Genomic DNA, 24,006 nt, shown 5'->3' with positions numbered 1-24,006 from the left:
GCAAAGGGGATATGGAAGAGAAAGAGGATTTCTTTGTCAAACTGAAGCTTGGTATTCATTTTGTTTCGAACCCTAAAATCACTTCCCTGCAGAATTCCAAATACAGAATAATAACTGGTGCCAGCTCCCACTGACCAGACCAATCAGCTACTAGGTTTACAAAAGGACTAGTGAGTAATTCTAGAAGTATGAAGGCATTTTAAACTAATGCTGGTTTCCTTTCAAGAAGTCCCATGCTAGAAGAAAGCATGTATCTCAAATCTACAGCTACTATTCTCCTCTTCTTTGTACTGAATATTTTCACATTGATGGTTTTCGAGGTCATAGCTGCTTGCACAGAGTGTGAAAACAAAAATCAGTGGCTAAAAAACCCCACACAAACTTGCAGAAAGGAGGAAATATACCTGTACAAGCCACTGTATCTCCCAATACTTATGTTGTTTACACCCAAAGCAAAATCTGGACCTTGCATTGGTATCAAGTGTTTAACCTGTGTCCCACAATCAGAGATAGAACCAGGGAGGCTTTTTGTCTTGATACAGTGTAAGTGGGAAAATTAGGTTATTGGTGCATATCTACAGGTTTGTACTCATTTGTAAAGATGACAAGGCTGTATTGGTGGGGGAGCAGAAACCCTGGAAAGTTATGAAATATTTTAACAAGTGCTCATTACTTGACGTTCTAAGCCTATATAAAACAAATATGACTTCAAAACGTCTCATTTTCTATGGTCTTGCAAAAAAGTACTTCACACAGAAACAATACACATAAAGGCTAACCTTTTCAACAATGATGAGGTCTCCTACTTGTATATTAGAGCTCTTCACCTTCACAGTACCTGCAAAGGAAAAGTATCAGTGCATTAGAGCAGCAGTAGGACAGGGTTTGTGGGTGTTGTGCAGTGCTCCTTACCTCCCTTCCTTCCACCTCATTATTCTGGAGAAAATGGGTAATGTTTCTATTACAAGAATTAAGCAACACTGCCCTGTAAAGACTCACCAAGCCCATAGCTCCCACTGGGTAAAGCACTGGGTCTCAATCTGTGAAAAGGGCTGAAAGCTCTCATCTATGAGCTCCAGATCTCACCCCTGGCTGCAGGAACCCCCGGTCACCCTCTGCCAACCGCTCTGAAACAAGCCCTCATGTTGTACTGCTTAACCCAAGAATTCAAAACCACTTTCAGTGCCAGGCAGAAAATAGAGCAACCATAGGAAAATTACAGTAGGGAAGCATCAACTCCCAACTTCTTTTCCTTAAGTAGCTGAAAATTTAAAGCTCAACACTCAAGCCAAGACCCAGAAGCCATAAGATACAACGGGCCCATCTTAGAGAACAGGCTCATTTCCTTCCGCACCACAGCTCTTGTATCTGGCTCAGCCCTACCACCTCTCCATCGCCTCTCAATGGACACAGCCTGAACAAGCCCTGGAGAGCACAGGTCCTACAGAAAACACGTAAATATTTATTTCTTTGCAGCCGTCAAACATGTCCCAGTTGCTTTAAAACAGGGGATTAATTTAACAATTGGCTGGTAATTGCAAATCATTAGCCAGCTCGAGATTTGGCTTCTCAGAGTAACTAGTGATTTATAATCAGTTAATTTGAACCCTGCCTCTATGTGTCTGCCTGTTATATTTCAACAAAAGCCTCTTTAATCTGCTGCGATTTGAGTGGAAGTGGGGGAGGCACATGGAGCTCACCCCGGCATGGACAACACCCTTACTGTACCTCGAAATTCATGGGCTAACTGGCCAGATAGCAGCTCAGGGGGAAAGGAGAAGGGGGAAGGGAGGGGGAATAGAAATTAGCACAAAGCACAAAGGTCACTAGGATTTTACTACTGGCAGTCCCTTCATTAGCATCCTTCTCAGGATATGCTTCAGTGTTTCTGCTCCAAATTAACAATGAAAGCCATTCTGGGCTCCCAGCAGCCTGCTGCTTTGGTGACACACTGTGTGCTTAACAACATGCTTCATCACTGCTGCTAATAAATGCAGACTTCCTTACATGCTGTAATTATTCCTACAAATTATAAGCAGTCATGGCCCATTTCACAAATATCTCATAGGTCTTCCATGGATTCTAGGTTTTGCCTTGTGAGATTTTTAGTTAGGAAAAAAAGGTAAACAAAATGAATGCTGGGCTAAAGACATCTCTGCCGGGGCAGGAAGCATACCGGGGATTAAGAGTCCATTACGCAGAGGCTTGAAAAGAAAAGCCGCACTCCAAGAGGATCAAAAAAAGCATCCCTGGCAGTCTTCTGTATGGGCTACACAAAGTTAGGTACTATGACACTAAAAGGGTCTGACAGATAACATCTCTTCCTCCCCTTTTAATACGGTTATTCACAAAACAACAAAAAGTGCTTTTGAATATTCTCCTGTGCAAAGAAGGGAAAAAGCCCCCATGTGCTCTCCCCACACAGGAACAGCAATTCCTAAACCACTGTGCAAAAAAGCTCTTGGAAGGAGAGGTGGATTTGTTTAACCATGTTTTATGTATTTCTCTTAAAGAGAAAGGATTTATTTGGTGACTGTCAGTATAGGAAGCACTATCTGCAGGGTTCAGGAATAGAAACTTATTTTTGTAGTACTTTCCTTAATGATGTAAATTAATGCTGGAAAAGAAAAACTAACACCTGGGCAAAGCTACAACATGATGATTTCCTATCATTACACACATAAAAGGCTTTTTGGATCATTATTCCTAAAGCAATTATCATCTGCTTTTAAATATTTCCAATTTGAGAAAAATCAAAGCAGCTGGAGCAGATTTGTCTTGCTCAATAACCCTCCCAACCTCAGCTGTTTTAAGGCAAAAGAAAGAGAGGACCTTTCTAACCAATGCACATTTTTATAACTCCTGCATAAATGAGATGCCCTATTTGGGTAGCAAAGCTAATTTTGCTTTTCCAGCCATACTCCTGGCCTCTCATGGATGACATCTCTGCAGTGTGTACCACAGGTCCTGCTAAGAAGGCGCGGGACCAGATGTTTCCTTTGACTCAGGACTCCCATAAAGCAACTTACTCGAATTAGTTTTATTTTGATCTTGGGAATTCTGTAATTCCTTGTTCTTTCTGGGGAGAAACTCCCTCCTAAACATTAGATGTTCCCATGCACGTTTAAGAAATTAGCTAATAACACAACTGCTTCATTTCCCACTGCTGCTCTGCTAATTAAGTATTTTTGGAGTAATAAATTACTGCTTTTATAAATGCACCTAAAGAGCTTCCTCTAAATACACACAGGTTTATTTAGCACTTACGATGCTTCCAGTTTATATTTTCTGAAGTTAATCAGAATACAAGTTGGTAATTGAAACAGTTTTAAAAGGCAACTAGTCTTGATCTCTTATTTGGAAAAAACCCTCTGTTCTTCAAATGGGACTGGTATTTGCTTCATTCTTTCCTGTATCCTGACAGTGAAAACAAAAAAAGTAAACATAACAGAACGCAAACAGTTTGTTCCAACTTAAGCCTTTGAAATGATTACAAAATCTGCAGTGTGATGGACGTACCATAAAGCAGATTATTTAAATACAGCTAGAAGAAATGCCTTTTTCCACCATGTGAACACTTAAGATTTCACAAGAGCTCTGCAGAGCTTCACTAAGGTACAGATCAAAACACTAACTGGAATTAAAGATGAAGCCAGAGGTTTGTTAAAACAAATTAAAAGCATCTCTAAGAACAAAAAAGGTTGTTTGGACGTGCTGCACCAAACTTCTGGCTTTTGCAGCCTTATGCTGTATAAACTGTAGAGCAGGACTCAGAGGGTTTGGGAAAATATTGTTTTTATATGGCTGGTAAATGCCAATGATCTGTATCTTAAGTAGCACCCCTCAGTAGGAGGCCTCTTCCCACTTCTTTCTGTGGAGTTCCTTTCTATTATGCAGTGTTACCCGGGGAGGGGGGGCTGCGAGAGAAGAAAAACAAACCAGGAATTTGCAAGCACGGTTCTAGCTTTCTATCAAGCAGAAAGTCAGCACACAGACTTCTGCACACAAGGAGGCTTGTGGGTTTATGAATAGGGGATTGAAATCTGATTATTTTTTATTACAATCCAAACAACTGTCCTGTAAATGGAGAACTTTCCATTTTAAAAAAATGCCTTCCAGAAGTCTGCTGGTTTCATCATTTTGGAACATCAAAGGATCATATCGCTAGAAAAAGAGGCTCAGGGTGGAGGCTTTTTGATGTTACATGAAATAAAGGAACACAAAAAATACAACCGTGTCTACTCAGCCTCATGCTACCTTCCAAAAAGAATAGTCCCCAGAATTTAGCAACTGTATGAGAAGATGTGACCCAAAGAGGATTCTTCCTTTTTCTCTACAAAGCAAGCAGCTTAGTGAATCTTAAAAAGCTTAACCAGAAGAGTGCATGAAAAAAGTTTCATGCACAGGAGCAAAACTGCAAATCCAAACTACCCACCAGAGGTGGGGACCAGGTTGGAGGGAGTGCTGGAGCTGTCGTGCTCCTGATTGGAGGCAGGAGCTGTACCCAGCCACTCCAGCCCTGCCTCTGCTCAGGGCAAGGAATTGCACACAAAGGGGACAAGAGGATCCCGGTTTGGGAAAGCACTTAAATCTCTGCTTACTTCTATCCCTATTCAAAACTGCATATAAGCAAGTGCTTAAGTCTGCCTGACTTCATTCAGACCTAAGTATGTATTTACATCTGTGAGGCTGCACTGGGAGGCCAGGGTTAGAGATGGGAGAAGCTATTCTCCATTCACCTTAACTGCAGCTTAGTGCAAATACTCAGGAGAAAGAAAAAATAGCTTGGAGAAAGTGCTCCATTAGATCCATTATAGCCAATCTTCAAGACACCAGTGCTCAGTGTCAAGCCTCACCTAATCTCCCCCTCCCAAAGCACTGGCTTTAGAGGTGAAACTATTGTGAAGTTTGAAAAAAATACATATAGCAACACTTCAGATGGATTTTGTGCATCTGTAGCCTTCTGCCCCTGCTCAGTACAAGGCTATGCCAATATCCTGAAGCATGAACTGTGCTATTTAACAAACAAAGAAAAAAGCCTGTAAAAGTCCAAGGCAAAACCTGGAGTTTTATCAGTCACACTGAAAACTAATGGTTACGATGAGCTGTTCTCAACTCATTCTGATATTTGCTGCTTTTGCTTCTGACCTGATGAAGGGCTTCCTTCAAAGCTTGCCTACTTTCCCTAACTGTATTAATAGGTACGATGAACCAAAGCCAACACTCTTCCATCCCCCAGCCGTGGTGGCCGCACAAGGTACTTCCCTGCTTCTAGGTTTTAATCAGTGGAAAAGCAGATGCTCAAGTCTCCTGAAAAGTTTGAATACTGAGGTTCAGAGAAAGGCACAAAATTACTTTTCTCCCCAAACCTCAAGACAATGAATCACAAATAATTTTCTGTGGTTTTCCTAATCAAAACTATACTGCTGGGGAGTCTCGCTCCTGTTTCTGCACCAAATTCATATTAAATAAAGTGGCTTAAGATTTTCGGCTAGTGCCCAGCTGCCAATCCTCCTTGGTTTCTTTCAGAAAATTAGAAAAGTTAAAGGACTGGGGGCAGGGAAATCATTCATGGGAAACGTAATAGCAATATGAAAAGAACTAAAGGAGAGGTCAGGCCCCTTATAGATCATTGAATAGAATCCAGAAGGCAACTCTTTTATATCTTTAAATAGATCTAGTACACTCCTCTCGGATGAAGCTTTTGTTGGTTGCCAAGCATTTTAAGTGTTGTCGTAAGAACACGTTATTAAAAGGGGATTTAATATTCAGAAACTCAAACTCCCTAGTTTGGAGTTGCCTCATAATTCCCAGCATGTGAAATACATACAGCCTTAAGCAATTATGTTTTAAAAGCAGCCTTATTCCTAAAAGTGTAAGTGTTGAAAGCAGCATATTTTTACTACACCCAGTTCACTGCATCTTAATTCAGGGCTATAAACTTTCGTAACAAAGAAACTGGAAATGAAAAAAGAAGTTGCTCAACTTCAGTTCATTCCCTTGTTAAAGACAAAGCCCTGGCCTCACCATCATTGTCATGGTATTAGGAATAACTCCATAGCAAGGCAGCATTCTATTTTTCAAATGAGAATTTAAATGTCTTTGTTAGGTACGGCAAAGCTATAAACAATGGCCAGAGCCAGGGATCAGACACAGCTGAGGTGCAGCCTGGGCTCACTCACAAGTGAAGTCTCGAATTCCTCACAGTTTGAAGAAGGGGCAATATTGAGGAACTCACTAATATTGAGGAACTACACCAACTGCTGCTAACAGAAGCATGAAAGATGTGGTAACATATCACACAGTCTCTTTTAGCAAAGGACTTGCATGATGTAAGTCCCTGTCTGGTTCAACACAGAAAAAAACTATGAAACTCAACAGGTACTGCACGTTCAATAAGCGATGGAACATGTCCCTACATCAAGCGATTCACTTTAACACATGCACTCACAAGCTCCTTCAGTACACAGAGTACTTAATTATGACTTGCGGTACCTGTGCTCAAAGGGTCCCCAGTCTTAAGACACTAGAACACAGGCTACCTTCACCCTCATTACTTGGATCTCCCTCCGCATGACCATCGCCTGACAGTTTCACAGACATAGTTTAATTCTTCTAGTAAACTGCTTTTGGAAATTATCTGCCTGTGTGGATCCTCCTCCCTTTTTTAAGCACACATTTGTTGTTTCCATTAAAGATTATGAATTGGTACCTTTTACCAACAGGGCGAGCAAGAAAAAACACACACTGGGGAAGACAGATACACTTACCAAAACCAGAAGAAAACAAACAAGCAGAACCCAAACATCGTATCACATCTACTATAGCTCCATTCTTGTTTTCTTCCTACTATGCTGATTGCTTTATTTGCCTATCCCTCCCTTCATCTATGCAACTATACAGAGTGCTTCTCTCACGTCACAGCTTTGCAGGAAGGAAAACACATTTCCCTTCTGGAAACATCCACCTCCACAACCTAGAGCAATTCAGATCCAGTTTCATTTTCTTTGGTGGTTCCAATCACCAAGAAGGGACAATAACTGGGATGATGTTTTGGCCTACACTAGAGTTAGGAGAAAGCAGGGTTTAGAACTATCCCATCAACAGCTTGGAAGTTCACCCCTGCCTGGTGCTAGCTGCAGTGACCTCCCAGCCCACAGCGCAGTATCTGCGCATGTAAATGCATGGGGCTGTCCTCTCTTCATGCCTTGAAGCTGCCAGGATGATGCTCTCCAGTTATTTGAAGCAATTAACGCACACCCGCCTCACATTAGCTGCTCATCTCCCTAGGAAACCCTCAGCAAAGCTCAGCATCCACCACACCCTGGCAAAGAGCCATCCATGAGAAGCCACCCGGCCCCCCGACGGTGCAGGAGCAGCAGCGTGGCCGCAAAGCCACGTGCCTGCGAGCCCATAACCCCCTCCCCATTCCTTGAACTCTGCTTCTCCAACTGTCAGCAGCATTTGATTGAGTTGCAACCCCCGGTGCTGCCGCGGCCGCGCCGGGATGCAGCGGGCACGCTGGAGCCGCCGAGCCGACCTCTCGCTGTGAGCTTGCTGTAGATCTGCGAGTTCACTTCCTTGTCGCGCATGTAACATCTGATCTCCTCCGCGGCCTCTCGGATGACGGTAACAGCAAGCACAAAGCCCTAAAAGGAGCACGGAGAGGGGAACAGAATGCATGAAAAGGTCAGGAAAAGAAATCACATCTGCCTCTAATAAGAGCAGTATTTATCAGTACCAATGCCAGCAATCTGCATTTCCTTATTCTATCTTCTCTCACTAAATCATTATAGTGATGTTATGTGCTGCTGAGTGGATCTCCCAATAACAAACTAACAACAGACCTGTTGTTTAAAAAACCCTGCGGTTGTTTCTCAGCATTACCACGATGCTCTGTCAGTACCTCCTCAAAAAAATCTTTGTAAAGTTTATCTTAAGAGTGTAAATAACACCCACCGCACTTCACAGGTGAGTAACCAAGACGGAGAGAGGTTACACAAAAGTGCAGTGTAACACAGGATCCCTAAAACCTCAATCCACCACAGAGCCATCCAAGTTAGCTCACCAAACCTGGGAGATTTCTTTATATAGGAACCTAGAGGCACACTTTTTTATAAATACAGATATAATGCATGTGTATTCATGTGTGTGTGTACATACACTCAACCTACACAAATAAGCACCCTAAATATATTAATGTGAACTACTCATAGTCTAATTACACATTTGCCTAATTAGGGTTTCAGTCCTACTTTTCTGTGGATGTGAGAAGTCATTTCATTCCTCCTGTCACGAGCAAAATGCCCATGTCACATCCTTCACTATATATAAAAAAGTAACTAAATGAATGCACAATTCTTCATGGGGCTAGTACTACAAAGCCAATTTTTCATTAGGCACTATTCAGCTCAGGCTCACTGAACGGTTAAAACACTCTTCATTCATTGCAGAAGAAAAATGAACTTTTTACAACCTGTATGCTTGAAAATTGCAACCATGTACTGACTGTTAATAAGAAACTTCTTTACTTTAAGAAGGGGGCAGCGTGATGTTAGAAACTGGGGGTTACATGAAAACCACATGAAAATACCTGTAAATACCCACCTATCCAAACAGGAGACTTTGCCAGTGGGTTGTAATTTCCAGCTTTAAGTAACTTCATTTTTAGAAAGAACAGCTACGCACACGCCTCCAAAAACTGTGTGAATGAGCTCTTAGGCTGGGCCTTGCTGTGGAGCATTGCTAACACTAAATAACGATCCAAATGCTCAAATATTTTAAACAGAGAAAAATGCTGATGAATGACCTAAGAACTACTAAGACGGAAGGAGAGCAGTTTCCTTTATTATTAAAACACTGAGGTACACTTCACCTGCCAGCTCTCACAACCCTATAATAAACCCAAAGAGTCCCTAATTCTAGTGGTATGATCTAGATTAATTAGTATCAGTATTTAAATGCAATGTAGTAGTCTTCTGCACTATTTAAAAATGAAGACACAAGAAGAAACCCAAGGATGGGCAATCATTTTCTTAAAAAATGCCTGTATTCAATCCTCTATTTACAAACATTGAAAGTAATAAGCCATTAATGCAGCATTTTCAGAGAAGCATTTCACCCCCCAACATTCAGGACCACAACCATCTGTTTTGCACAACTGTGGAAGATATCTTACCCACAATCAACAGATCAAGAAAAGAATGGGCATTTCAATTTACAAGTGGCATTTGTGCCTTTAGCTAGAAGTTCCTATCTGCTTTCCAAAATAAAACCCAAAAGCATCAGTTATTTTCAACTCATGTTTCAGCTGTTTGAAGAGTCTTCAAATAATCACCCCAAAATATTCCCACATGTGCTGACTCACTGTGCCATCTCATATATCATTCCATCCCCAACACTCACATTAGCAGCCAGTAATGAACAAAGACCTTTCTTCTCCTGCTTTCTGGCAGCTCATATGCCACATTCTAATTGCTCACCTGGCAAAGACAAGTCTCAACTGCCTATAGAAAACCCAGAGATCCACTGTGTGCATGTATACTTTATTTACAGGACAGGATCTTATGAAACTACCAATAGTCATACAGCAAATGCAGCACGACACACATTTGAGGGAGAATTCAGTGCAATCCAGCCTTTAACACAACCAGAATTTTAGCAGCAATATCCTAAAGCTTTCCCCTTTGCTTCTTTCTGAATTTTAGCAGGAATTTCACTGTTCTGAAAGTATAAAAGGCAGGAAAATAAGTTTGCTTTGCCACTCCTGAGTTGTCTCAATAGAGCCACAAATTTTTACCACCACCATTTCTCAAATCAGTGCATAAGTAATGTCTTGGAAGAGCCCTGTGCCTTTTATTTAGATCAGATTTCAGTTGGGTTTATGTCATTTCTTTAAAGTAAAAAGGATGCCTGTCCTGGGAGATTTTCAAACTCAGATGAGTTAAACCAAACTAAGTTTAAAGACAGCCCCACTTTGAGCAGACAGTTGGAACAGAGGTCCCTCTGAACCAAAATTATTCTACAGTACTATGAGCTGAAGTGCAGCAGAGCAGCTTTTCACATAGAAAAAGAAATAATAGTTTTACTGTGATAAAATAAAAAATATAAGTACATATATTAAGCATTTAAGCAGTTTAACTGGCTCACACAGTGCATTTTGCAGATTTAAGAAGCCCATTCTATGCAACTATTCCCCTTTCTGCACTGGAGTTTCTGCTTCAAAACTAATTATTACTGATTTCCTTTCATTACAGGTGAAACACATGGCTATCAAAAGAAAAGGGCAAGTAGTTTTCAGGAAGGAAAGAGTATCTGCACCTTGAGCCAATGTAAAGACATCTCCGTATATTGATTTTTATACGTGGGAGGTTTGTGGTGGTGGGCTTCTCAGTTGTTTCATTTGTTTTTTACAATGTAGTTAAACTATGAAGCAGTCTGTTGACCTATCCCATGGCCGCAGGTCAAACTGTTTGACAGGGGAGCATAATTTGCCATCGTGGCACATATGGCCATTCATTACGGTCACTTTTGAAAGGTGCCCTTCGGTCCTTTGCTGCTGTTGCCAGGCTGGTCCGGGCTCCCATAAGCATGGATCACCCAAGGAGGGTGCAATGCCCCATACAGACCCACCATGAGCACATCCTTGGTTCAGATGCAGCTGTGAACAACACACACATTGCCAGGGAAAGATATTTGCTCCAGTCTCCATTTGTTTTCTCATGTTATTCACAAAGCCCTGCTGGCCTTGCAGCCACTGCACCCAGTGATGAGAGCTCTGTGCCCATTAACATCTCACAAATGAGCAAGTTGGGGGCAGAGTCCTCTCACATCCCTGTCAAACCTCTACAAAATAAAGCTTAAGTCCAAAACAGGCACCTACAATACAACATACACAGTGTAAGCCTGAAGAAGTAAGCTAACAAAATTAGTTATGGTGCAAACTTACACCCTACAGAAAGGGCAACACAAGAATTGTGTCAAACACAAACTTTCTTGAGTAAATAAGCCATAAATGACCTACCAGAGGAACCCAGTATGTGTAAAGTGCACCAAGCCTCATTTCAACGACAAATTGAGAGCAGGCCAAAAGCAAGAAATAAAGGTTGAAGAAGTATTTGAACTGGTTGAACAACACCTAAGAATAAAAAAGGGAAGAGAGTAATGAAGCTCAAAAGTTATGAATATTAAACTAACAATCAAAAACATTTTTGCACGCTACTTTAGTGTCTAACTAACTTAGGGCAGTCTTAAAGCAGTCCAGGACAGATCCATGTCTGGTTTGCTGCTGCCCTAAGGCAGCCTTTGCAGGAGGCCCACCAAGCACAACCCAAAACAGCTCCAGGTTCTGCATCTGTCTACTGTAAAACCACTGAAATTAGGGAAAGCTTTGGAGTGGGATAAGGAAAAACAGCTTTCCTCACACTTACCCCAGGGAGAAATGTAAAGAAGTTGTACTTTTGATTGTTGATAACATTGCGAGGGTATCTCTGGTCTCTCTTCTCTGGATGGCCAAGCCAAACTGTACGAGGCCTCGGGTCTCTCCTTCCACAGCATCTTAAGCACTGACAACACCTATAGAAGGAACATTAATTAATGAGTTACTTTTTAACATAATTCTCTGATACACACACCCCCCCAGACCCTTGCCACCAGCCAGCAGAACAGCTGAGCATCACTTCTCTTTGTCACTCACCACTTCTGGTGAGACTAGAGCTTGACTTTCTACCAAATACAGCCACTGGAGACCTGCCTTGCAGCCTACTGAGCTGCAAGCAAACACCTCATATGGGGTTGGAGCCATTACTACATCTTTGCTTTCAAGAAACCAAGGTATGGAGAAGCATGGACCAAGTCACTGCCGACTGCTGGGAGAGCTTCTACCTCCTGCGAATAAAAGAGCTCCAGGAGGCAAGGAGTATGGGGTACAGGCAGAAAGGTCCCCCCCCCCTTGCACTGATCCTGGATTGCAGGCTTTATGCTGGAAAGCTCCCATTAAAAAAGGAGTTGAAGTGCTTTCTAGTCTTCTGTTTCCTTGTTGAAACGCCCTCAAACAAAAGGGGGCTTTCCATTTACAAACTGAACTTAAACAGGAACGTATACTTGTAAAATGATCTCATATGTCTTAAAGAAAACATGAGATGGAGACAGAGATGCTTCTTCCCTGCAACCCCTGCTTCATAGAAATTTACACCTTTTTAGCAGAAGAGTTTAATATTTGAATATTTGCACTTTAAAACAGTCTTGCCAAGGAATAATAATGTATAATCCTCTAAAAATTAAACCTTACAAGGAATCTGAAAATGGATGCAAAATGATTACAGATTTTATTTTTACACAGTATTACAGTCATTAGCGGCATTTATGTTAATAGCAAATTTTGTGTTATCTACTAATGAATAACACATTCTCATTGATCAAGGACATGCAGATCCAGCCACACAGTCTTGGTTTCTTAGTTTAGCTGTAGTCATTTATATTTTCAGCTCTTGAGATGACCGTCCTGCTGCAGCACCACCACAGAGTTCAGGCAGCCCCAACCAATGCCTGGACCCAGTGCCACAAACCCAGGCTACCAGAGAAGTGGACACAGGAATATAAGTTCATCCTATTTTCAACCAGACTAGTCCAGTATAACCCCTGCTCTCTTTCTTCCCGTGTTTTTGTCTACTTTGTCACCAGTATCTTTGTTCCTGCTCTTAAATATTGCCATGACACAATTATTCAGTTCAACAATCACCTTTTATATCTTGTAATGCCAGTTTCCCAAAAACCCCTTCAAAATAGAATAGGAACACATTGGTATACTGATCATTTACTTTTTCAGCTCAGTCTTACATTAAAGCCATTTATTTAGCATCATTTCTGGCCTTTCCTAAAAGTTACACGTGCATTCAGGAAAGCCAAACCAAGTTCACCAAAACTGATATGGTCACTGAAGGATTTTCTCTTCTCTCTGGGGAGATATTTAGCATCTAAGATATGAGATGTGAGCTAAGCTAGCTGTGAGCGCCTGTTCAAACCACCAGCACACGACACCTCACACCAAAGGTCCTTTCTGCAGCCCCAGCACACTCAGTGCCTCCACCTGTCCCCAGTGAAGGAGACAACCAGAGTCAATAAATAAATCCCAGCAATAGCATGTGGTGCCTGTATTTGAAAATATCCAAGTTAAAACTCTCTTCTGGCACACAGCTGGGTGTCATACTTAACTAAACTGTATCCCCTGCTTTGGGAACCACTGCATGGCCTACAAACTTCAGGCTAGAGGTTGTTTTTCTCCACCAAAAGACACTAGGATGAGGTGACGGGAAACATTCTGTAGAAGAACATGAAGGATTAACATTCAATTCGTTAAGTAATGGTAACACCTGAGAACCAGACTTTCCACAGACTGCCTGCCACCAGCTCAGGGGACCTCATGGGGCCTTCAACCCGGCTGATACAGCTAGCAAAAACTCAGCTCTCACACAAGATTTAGTGAATACAACTGTGTACTGCTCAATGTAACAAATACTGACATGAGGCAATGAATCAAACAGAGCATGGTTACTTTGCAGGAGATGCAAGGACTTATCAACAATCCCTCTTGTACCTTGAAAAAGCCTCTCTACTCAAGATTGCAGCACTGTACCCTTCCAAAGCCCAAAAGGGTTATTTTTCTCTTGTCACTGCTTCTTACCAAAAGCCAATCTCTTTCCAACCCCCTTGTTCCTTTAAAAACACACCTACTGAATTTCATTGACATTTGGGAAAGCCAGTGTCAGCTAGATTGATAACCAAAAGCTTCAGAGCTCTTACACGCATCTTTCCAGAAACCACTGTTGAGATCTGTTCTTCAATCACAGCATTCGGCCACAGGAGTTCAATTAAATACAGAGCTAACCAAAAGCAGTAACTATTTAAGGATGGATTTGGCATTTGGCCCTTGAAGTAACCATCTTAACTGAATATACATGCAGCATGTTAAACAGTTTACAACTCACTACACAGAAGGTGGTTTCCTACAAAGAGACCAGGTTTTATGTTTCATGCCCCACTGGATGCAAATAAACAGAAAGAAGAGGTTTTAGTTAAGTCAGTTCCTTCTGTACAGGAGAGGAATAGAAATCAACTTTGCTTCCAGAAGTAAAGGTGTCACCATGTGATTCAGTGCTCCATGAGCTGACACAGACGTTAACTTCACAAGGCTGACTTGTAAGATAATTTCTCATAAGCTTTTAAAACTAGATATAAAGGGATTTTTGCATAATCAAATTACTTCAACATTATTGTATTTCATGAAGAGTGACAGATAAACCCTGAAAAAGTGGATTTTCTCCAGCCTGTACTCAAAACCAACCTAAACCACAAGCATAGAGATGCCACCCAAACACAGGAGAGGTTTCCTTGCTCAAGGAAGCTTTGAGACTGAAATGCTGACAAGACAGCAGAGCGCTACATCGCACCCACACATTGGTACTGAAGGAATATGAAATCACAAGTTTTGGATGGTGCTGAACAGTCTCTTACCAGCTCTAGTTAAACCCTCCATTCTAAACCCAGAGTACATAAAATCCCCCAATTTCAATAACCATCCTACCTCTTTCACCTACATGCATTTATCACTGGCCACACAGAGGTCAGCTTTACCAAAGCCCCTGCAGTTGTCAACTTTGACTTGCAAACTGTTCATGTGCTGAAGAGGAGAAAACGATGAGAATGCAGGAAAATCTGACAGAAATAAACAGTGGGTAATGTGAACAGTTCAAAACACTGATACCTCTGAACACCTACAGCAAATTACCGGAATAAAATAACTGGAGATGCTTTACTGTTCAGTATATTCAAGAAGTATCTGACATCCTACAGACCTGCAGCACCGCTACTGCCATCTCTGCTTACCTCTACACAGACACTGCCTGTTATTCTGCACTTGTAATATTTCTAAGGCAAGGGATTTCCATCTTTGACTATTCCCATAATTATGGGATAGTAATAGTAGTATTAGTATTATAGTAATATTAGTAATAGTAGTAATAGAAGCATAAGTACCCTAAATGAAACCCACTCCAAAAACTTACACTTGCCCCTGAAACTATCGATTTCTGTCAAAAATCAAAACTTTTTTTGTTAAGAAAAACTAACTCATGGATCTGTCTTCCCCACACAGCTGTGTGTAATACCCAGATCTGAAAGGCAGTTACCAACATGAGATATCCAGTAAAGTTAGTGCAAACCACTCATATTTATAAACTCTACTACAGAAGCATATTTTAGTAGCTCGATACATTTTAATCCAGTTTTCTTCTGTGTTTGCAGATGACGACCTAAGGCAGTCACTTTCATCCCAAATATTTTTAATGGAAAATAGGGAAAATGGTAGTATTTGGAACACAACTGAAATTAGATATGCTCTATAAAAAAAATTATTTTTTCCTTTTTTTCCATGATAGAGAAAACCACACAAGATTAGCCTTGAGTCCATGTTTAAATGACTGTGAATTCAGAATGACCTCTATGATAAGGCTCTAAACAAGAGGCTTTGCCCAAGGGAGCAAACTTGGTGTCCACATACCCCATTTCATCATCACAACATGCTTCCCAGTTACAGAAAGAGTCAGGCAGTCCTTGTAATGAGACATCTGAAACCAGTTACCTTTGTTTATTTTTTAGGTTGGGCCTCTTCTAGGGATTGTACTCAACAGCAGAAATACCTACCCACCTATATCATAATATTTACAATAGGATAAGGCTCAAAGAGGGCACTACTACAATTTAATATATTTTTACTTGTGCTGGCAGGTATTTTTTTCTTACACAAAGTAACATACACTATCACACTCCAAAGAACTTTCCAAATATGTGCTCAGATCTTCAAACCAGTGCCTAAATCTCTAAAGCAGATTTCTAGACATTTTAATAAGCTCAATGACTTACCAGTGCTTTTTCTTCATGAATGTGTAAGAAAATGGCAAATGAACCCCTCAAAATCAGAATGTTTTACCTTAGGAAGAATGTGCTCTGCCCATCTGTTTACATACAATTATACTGCTTTTAGTATTTTCCTAATTACTATGAATTCACTAGTCTGTGAATGCTAACGCCTAGCTCTGCAAAATTGCTTACACTTGTGTGGTTCTAAATGAGAGGGCAGATCCCAATACTGACAGCACCGACAAAGGCAGGGAAGTAGAAGGTAATTGCACAGAAGTCAAATTACCCCAAATTCAGCACATGTTCCAAGCCCCGACCTCTTGCAGTGTTCCCAAAGATACTTGTTGCTGTGAGGATTTTAATTTACAACTGCTGTGTTACTCTAAGGTTTGAGAATCGATCTAAAAATAATGCAGATGCAAGTATAAGCAAGAAGGGACAAGGGAGAATCTGCTGTGAGAAAATAACAGTTCTGTGAAATTCCTGCCTGGCTGGAGTCACAGTTTTCGCAACCTCCTGAAATAAAGGGAAAGCAAACTGAAAGCTTAATTAGGCAAACATAAGAAAAACTTCCTGCTCAGCAAGTTTTTGAAGGTGATTGTCTGTAGTATCAATGCTCTAATAAAGAATATGCACCATTTCTACTAAGAACTCTCCCACATAGCAGGAGGTTTCTATGCAACATAAAGGAATCCATTAAAAAAAACCCAAAGTCAACCAATGAACACAATACTACAACCAGCAACAACAGAGTCACAGTTAAAGGGTTGCAACTGCAACACTAACTGGGGAGGTTTATCAGTGCTCAGGAATCCCATTACATCATTGCTGGAGCCTTCTCCAGAGCCTGCGGTGCTTAGCAAGGAACTTGTGTGCCAGTGGCTGGAACTCAGTAAATGATGATGTTTATCCTATGTATATTCAAAGAACCCCAGGGAGTTTTATCTTATGATGGCACCTAGTCAACCCCAGTGCTGGCATTTAACTCCTACCTATCCTGTGACCTGGTTTTTCCCTCTTGTCCCACAAACCACACAGCACGCTGCCTGTGCTTTGCTGGGTTGGCACAGAACAGAAGCCCACGGTCCAAACCCTAGGCTAGCGACAGTGTTATCTCTGCCCATGCTTATTGAAGCAAGCTAGAAAATGAGGTTTTGGTAAGAACACAGACATTTCCCAAGCACAGAACCACGTGCTCATTCATATGGTTATCACCAACCCCAAAGATACTCAATTGCCATAATTTTTTATGATTTTTATTTTTTTTCAAACTTTTCAATGATGTTTTAAACTTCATTAAGGAAGAATACATTATTAAACTCCTCAGTTCTGCTTTAAAATCCTATCTATGACACCTGTGACCCTTACAAAGCACTTTACACAAATGGGAGTGGCTGCAATGGCAGATCCTGTTTTCCCACTAATGGCAGGTTTCATTGATCTACCCGGGGCACATTCAGACAGCACAGCTTCACTACCTGAACCCTTTCTGCCTTATGTGTCCGGACGTTGCAACGTGAGTAAACACTGGTCTCTACAGCCGCTTTTATTACTGCACCAGGTTGTGTTGGCACAACACATGGTATGACACAGGGAAAGCCCAGTGCTCACCTGCACTGCATGGCTGCTGTGCGCTCACAGGAGCCAAAGAAAAGCTCCCAAAGGTGCCAAGGACTTGTACTGCAGGGAGAATCAGCCATGCGTAGGGTATGAAGTCCTGGGCTGTGCCGCTAAATATCTGACTTGGGGTGCCCACTGCTGAGAGGACAAAACACAACTTGTACCAAGAGCAAAATGTAAAGAAGGGGCAGAAAGGTGGGCGGTGAACCTAACAAGGAACATTTCAGACAGCCTCCTTTTCCCTTTCTCCTCTGGAATCCTAACCTCGAAAAAAACCCCAAACATTCTGACAAATCCATTCAGTTGGGTACCAGAAATAAAGAACTCTGAGCGCATACAGAAAGTACACAAATGTGTTTTCAGATTAGTCTGGTGCTCATTAAATAAAAAGTCCTTTTGTGACTGGGGCTATCAGCTTTTGCCAGTTAACTCACTTCTTCCTTCCCAGAAGAATTTTACAGGCATTGCATAGTTCTGTGATTCTACTGTTTCTTTGGATATCATCCCTATTTGGGTATCAAGCTTAAAGACCTGGATGAGAAGGCTGCGTGGAGACCTCATAGCAGCCTTCCAGTATCTGAAGGGGGCCTACAAGGATGCTGGGGATGGACTCTTCATCAGGGACTGTAGTGACAGGACAAGGGGTAACGGGTTCAAACTGAAACAGGGGAAGTTTAGATTGGATCTAAGGAAGAAGTTCTTTACTGAGAGGGTGGTGAGGCACTGGAATGGGTTGCCCAGGGAGGCTGTGAATGCTCCATCCTTGGCGGTGCTCAAGGCCAGGTTGGATGAGGCCTTGGGTGGTATGGTTTGGTGTGAGGTGTCCCTGCCCATGGCAGGGGGGTTGGAACTGGATGATCTTAAGGTCCTTTCCAACCTTAACTATTCTATGATTCTGTGAGGAGGGAAGGGGCTGCTCATGCCATCACATTACTCCAAAGTTTTCTGCTCAGGGCAAAGTCAGCATCACTGGCTGAAGTTGGCTGTTTCTGGCAGAAGAGGACTATTGCTGTTATTAGGAATAATACTTTCCATCAGGAATCAGAAGACTACATCCTTGAAAAGGAAAGAAAACTCATGTAAAAAAAACCAGCTAAGCGTTTACATTGCTGCTTAGAGATGCTGACAAAATTAGCATGCACTTTTCAGGAATGGGAATCACAAAGTTACCGAAATGTCAGCAGTTCTCCATAAAAGTTTAGGAGGAATACACATTCCTAAACATTTCTCCTCTGTTTTGCAACTGAAGCACTGAAGAACAATATTGCAACAGCCCCTCAAGTACAGTAAACTAGTAAGTCACTGTATACCATGAACTTCTTAAAATTACTGTCCTACAGAAAGAACATGAAAGCTATATGAAAGCAGCTTATATGGAGAAGCCTTTACAACACTTATTCCCATTTTAAATCATTACATGGCAAAAATAATAAAAAAGCCCAACTCACAAATCCCAAGATAAAGTCGCAACCACTCAAATGCATCTCTTTCAATGTGAACTGCATCCGAAGCTTTGAGTCCTGTAAGTGACATGGCCCTTAAACCTGCACAGGGATCTAAATGAACAGGAGGTGCTGAAGAGGTCTACTGTCTATTTCACTTGGGATTGTATTTGTTTACAAAAACACATTCTTAGTGATGATGTAAGAAAAGTAATGGGACAGACTGACTGTCAGATGCTAGATTAACAGGAATTGCAAAGAAGCAGGTTTTATTTATAAATGCAGCACATTTGATGGAGAAGTATTTGAAAGAGCAAATTAAAAATGCTCTCATAAGCAAAACTAATGTAAAAAAAAAAAGTGTCATATTGGTCTAGTAGGGAGTAGTATTTGTCAAATTAGTGCTAAAGTTCATCTACATATTTCAGGGGGGGTCAGAACTAGACGATCTTAAGGTCCTTTCCAACCCTAAACACTCTCTGATTCTATCACTCCTACAACAAGCACTCTTCTCCAATGCTGTTTCCACGTTTCTCAAAGGCTGTGCTGTTAAGTTCTTGGCACCTTCAATACACAAACCAACCTTTCACATTTCATTATTTTAAATGCATATAAAGAATTTTCCAGTCATTAAAAACCAGAGCCATACACAACCACATAGCCTTATTCTGCACCTCCACTTGATCCCAACATCCCCATTTCAGACCTGGGGTGAGCACTGCTGTTCCTGCAGCCCACCCCTGCCCATCCACCAAGAACCGTGGTACAAACCAGCTTGTCTGTGGGAAACCAGCCCAGCTCCACACGTGCGGAGGCACACCCACACGCAGGAGCAACCATCTCTCTCTGTTGACTTTGAAATGGCATTTGCCATTTACATAGACCCAGAATACACTCACACATACAAGGGGCTGGCCAAACTGTTACTGTAAAGCTCCTCCTTCCCTGTCTCATTCTCCATTCTTCCCCCCACATTTCTGGATCAAGGCCTTTTTCCATCGCAGAGGCAGCATGAGCACAGCAGTTTGCTGGTTTCAAAAAGAATGCCTCGCAGGACTGTGGACTGAGACATAAGCTATTTAGGGAAAAACTTGTGTCATGCACTAAACAGAGCACTTGAGGTGCTTCAGGAGCTTGCAGCTCCCTCGCTGGCAGAGCTCAGCCCCTGGGAAGCTCAGACTCACATGCCATCCCACAAGCAGTCCTGTTGCAGTTAATGCTATCCTTCCCTCCTCACTGGCACATACCTCATAGTGGTTTTCAGAGTGCTGCAAAGTATTTGGAAAGATATGGCTGAATTCAAGGCACCCAGCTGCAGAATTCTGAGCTTAGCCTTTGATTGCAACAAGGAAGATCCACATTAAAGTTATGCTCAGGAACAGATAACCATGTCCCCCGCTGGTTTATTAAGCACATGGTTTCTCTTTGACATAGATTGCAGCTATCTGTACCATCATTCATCTCTGCAACGAGACTGTGTGAGTTCCTCTCTGGCTTCTCTTCAAAGCACAGTACAGGCTGAGGCTGTAACGAAAGCCCTGCTTGGACACCTGCCCTATGTGAGAATCAGGTATTTCTTACTTTTTTGTTAACATACAAGAAGATTTCTATGAAGTCATTCTGAACATGAACAGAAATCTGTTTGCCACTCCAGAAGACAACACTGACAAAAAAAGTCTGTCTGAGAACTTGCCCCCACTGCAGAAATTGCAGTCAGGGCTATGCTAAGGTGAAGCCCTTCAAGGCTTGCTTATCCCTGGATTTTCATATGTATCAAGGAAAGCAACTTAGAAGGCTTCTGTTTGGGTTTTTCTCAGCATAAACAGAAGAAATAAGGTCTTGATTATGGCTTAGGATTCCCAGGAGACCATCCTGGATGGGACACCAGGGACCCTGACTGACTTGCTAGTCAGTTTCTTCTTTGGTTTATCATACTGGTTTGGGTTTACTTGGCTTCAATGCTTTACTAGCCACACTATGCTTCAATCAACTAACACACCACAGGCTGGCTACTTATCAGTAAAACAGAAATTCCAAACAGATGATGAAGTCCAATCCGCAGAGTTACTGAACCAAACGGAAACCTCAAATCCACATTATTCAGACTGCCACTGAGAAAATTCCTAGGCAATCTTCCTTCACAACTTCATCCTGCCAGAATTTCTTGCTAACACTGGAAACATCATCTTTGTGCCTGCTAATCAGCTAGGGTCCCCAGTCAATGAAGCATAGCTGAGGTTAGAAGAGGGCAATTTCTGTTAGACACTACTAACCACTTGTAGTACCCAAGAGTACCCAAGTACTTGGTGGAGATGGGAGAACTTTAAGAAAAGCAATCATTCACAACGCTTTGAGAAATTTCTCAGGCCTCCATCTCTTCCTGATCCCTTTCAATCACATCACTAAATTTAACGCCATGATGGCTGCACCTTGTGGAACTTGCCCAATGATGCATGTGACAGAGACGCTGGGGAATTACTTGGTGCACCACAAACACCTCCCAACTCTGTATCAGCTAGCATGGATATTGCTACATCAAGTATAAGAAACAATGCTGTTAATAAGAAATATTTCTAATAATGAATAAATTATGTAGAACAATTTCAGTTAGAGGAATCAGAAACTATCAAACAAACACATAATAAACAAGTATCAATCTCATCTTGCTCTAACAGTCAGGCTTCCCTTTGGTATTTTGATTTATTTTACTAATATCAATCACCACATTTTAAAAACCAAACCAAATTACCCAGGGACAAGTGAAGCACTGCAATAACTGACAGCCAGGTAACCCTGTACACCCCACTGTGTACAAACCAACCTGCCTGCATAGAGGTGCAATTTCCTACAAAATAGTAAGAAATCATTTAATTTTTTCTTATTTAACTGCCTGCACGAGAATACCAATATAAATACACATAACCACCTTCTTCAGGACCACATCCCACGCTCGGGATATAGCAACACCACACACCAAGGATACTGTATTGCTTTAACTGCTACAGTTCGACAGACACCTTTGTTACAGATCTACCATTTCTGGTCCAAGGCAGCGAAGGCCGAGCGCTCGCTCCAACACCAGCGGGGATGCGGGACCAGACTGCGTGCAGGGGCGAGCCGGGCCGCCTGCGACTCCCCGCTCGGCGCTTGCTGTCCTGCCCCGCCGGCCCGGCCCGGCCGCGCTGGCTGCTGCCCAGGCACCGCTTTGTCTGGAGGGCTCCGATGGAGCAGGCGATGAGGACAGCGGCCGATTCTTCCCCATGTAAGGGGCTGACAACCGGCCCCGATGGCTGGCCCCGCTCTGCCCAGCCCCGGCGGCAGCAACGCCCAGCAGGATCCTGCCCTCCACCCGGGCGTGCCACGGCAATGGCGTCAGGAACAACCTGTCAGCGCCTGCCTGCCCCCCCGCACTCCTCCTCCTCTCCCCAGCCTCGGAGGCGGCCGCGCAGCGCAGGGAGACACGGCTCCCGCCCGCCCGCCCTCCGCTGAGCCCCGCGCATCCCGCAAAGACCCCCGAGAGCGCGGCCCCCGCCGCCGCCCCGAGGCAGGAGGGAGCGGGGTTCGCACCGCCCGTCCCCCGCAACACAGGCGGCGGCCATAAAGAGGAGCGAGGCCCCAGGCCCGCGGTCAGCGCTCCTCGGAGCGGCTCACCCGCTCCGGTGCTTGCTGTCCATCCGCTTCTTCTGCCGGACCGGCTGCAGCGGGATGTTGTCGGTCATGGCCGCGGCTGCCGGGGCGGAGCGGGGAGGGATGCGCTTTCCAGCAGCGCCTCGGCCCGGCCCGCCGCCGTCTGGCGGCTCCGCCGAGGGGGCCGGGCTCGGCGCCGCCGGGTCCCAGCACGCAGGTGCCGCCCCACCGCGCTCCGCCCCCGGTCCGGTTCGCTTCTGGTCCCCGGTCGCAGTCCGCATCTCCCGGCTCCACCTGCCTCACCCAGAGAACACAACCCTACGAGGTCCAGCACCTGCTCTGTCTTTAAGTCCGCATCCGCCGCCCGTCCCTGGCTCCATCCTGCCCCTTCCCCTCGGTGCCCCGTCTCAATTTCCCACCCGGGTCGCGCCTGGGTTTCACCTCAGGCGAGCGGCCACGCCGCATCCCGCGTGTCCTCAGTCTTTTGCAGCCAGCACAGAGGTGCAAATTCACCCCTCTTCTTTATAGCATTCTTCAACCTACGTTACAGGGCTGTGCTTTATGGTGCTAATGCCTGCACCCTTCTTGCATGGTGACCTTCATCCGCTCCTGGTGATGTGCGTTTCTGGATCCTAATTCAGATTTCCTCTGCAAATTTAGGTGCAAATTGCTACAGCATTTCTGCTCAGTTTATGACTTCAAGCTCTTCTTTACAATCACAGTAGCTAAGTCTTCATTAAAACGAAGTATGCAGATTAGATTCAAAAAGGCACTGGGCTATGGAAGCTGAAACACATGCTTGGCTGATGATCTTTGTATTTTACCAGGCAGTGTTCCTGAATGCTACCACAGTCTGTCCCATGAGTTGCTTTGTATTTCTGTCCCACCTAAACTCTGCTCAGTGTGGTTTTGACACCTGTTCTGTCTCCTCCATTCATTCATCTTGCTGCACTCCAGCTCCTCTACTTCCACTCCATTTTCCTCTTGCCATCTCCATATCTTCATGTTCTTCTTTTCCATAAATGAGAAAGTAAAGGAATCCTTTAAGAAAAGGAACCTGGCTCACCTCCAGCCCATTTATACTGTTGACTTTATTCTTCATTCAAACAGGGAAAACAACATGCCCAGCAGTAAAGATGTATTTCATAGGCAGAAATAGAACCAGGTACTGCAATTGTCCTATTCAAATGAATTATGCTTTCCTAGTGATGCTACCATGAAAAGAAGACAAATACTGATATAACACAGCCTTCTCAAAATGTGGAATGTTAAACTGCATCTGGAAAACTGCAAGTAGGAAAGTCTAACAGGATTAATGGTATCTAGTCAGCCACCAGAAGCTGTGCTGATAGCCTGGTGAAAGCATGCTTAAAGTCAATGGAGAAAACCACCAAGTGATAGA

At 43.1% G+C, this 24,006-nt stretch overlaps 1 protein-coding gene across 1 annotated transcript in view; it reads right to left on the bottom strand.

Moving 5' to 3' along the window:
* ATP9A (ATPase phospholipid transporting 9A (putative)) overlaps positions 1-22,697 on the bottom strand; it is a gene marked incomplete at its 3' end in the record, with an annotated part of 58,428 nt that extends 35,731 nt beyond the window's left edge. Inside the window, exons 1-5 of the mRNA XM_080627989.1 lie at positions 22,629-22,697; positions 11,430-11,574; positions 11,024-11,137; positions 7,541-7,649; positions 780-838 (exon numbers count right to left, since the gene is read on the bottom strand). Of these exons, the coding sequence (XP_080484115.1) occupies positions 780-838; positions 7,541-7,649; positions 11,024-11,137; positions 11,430-11,574; positions 22,629-22,696 (495 nt within the window). The 5' untranslated portion in view covers position 22,697. The remainder of the gene's footprint in view (positions 1-779; positions 839-7,540; positions 7,650-11,023; positions 11,138-11,429; positions 11,575-22,628) is intronic.
* Between the last annotated feature and the right edge of the window lie 1,309 nt (positions 22,698-24,006).

This window comes from Psittacula echo (assembly GCF_963264785.1).
Source record: "Psittacula echo genome assembly, chromosome: 12".
NCBI lineage: Eukaryota > Metazoa > Chordata > Aves > Psittaciformes > Psittacidae > Psittacula > Psittacula echo.
The sequence above is the reverse complement of the archived record's forward strand: the minus strand, read 5'-3'. Positions and strand labels throughout refer to the sequence as shown.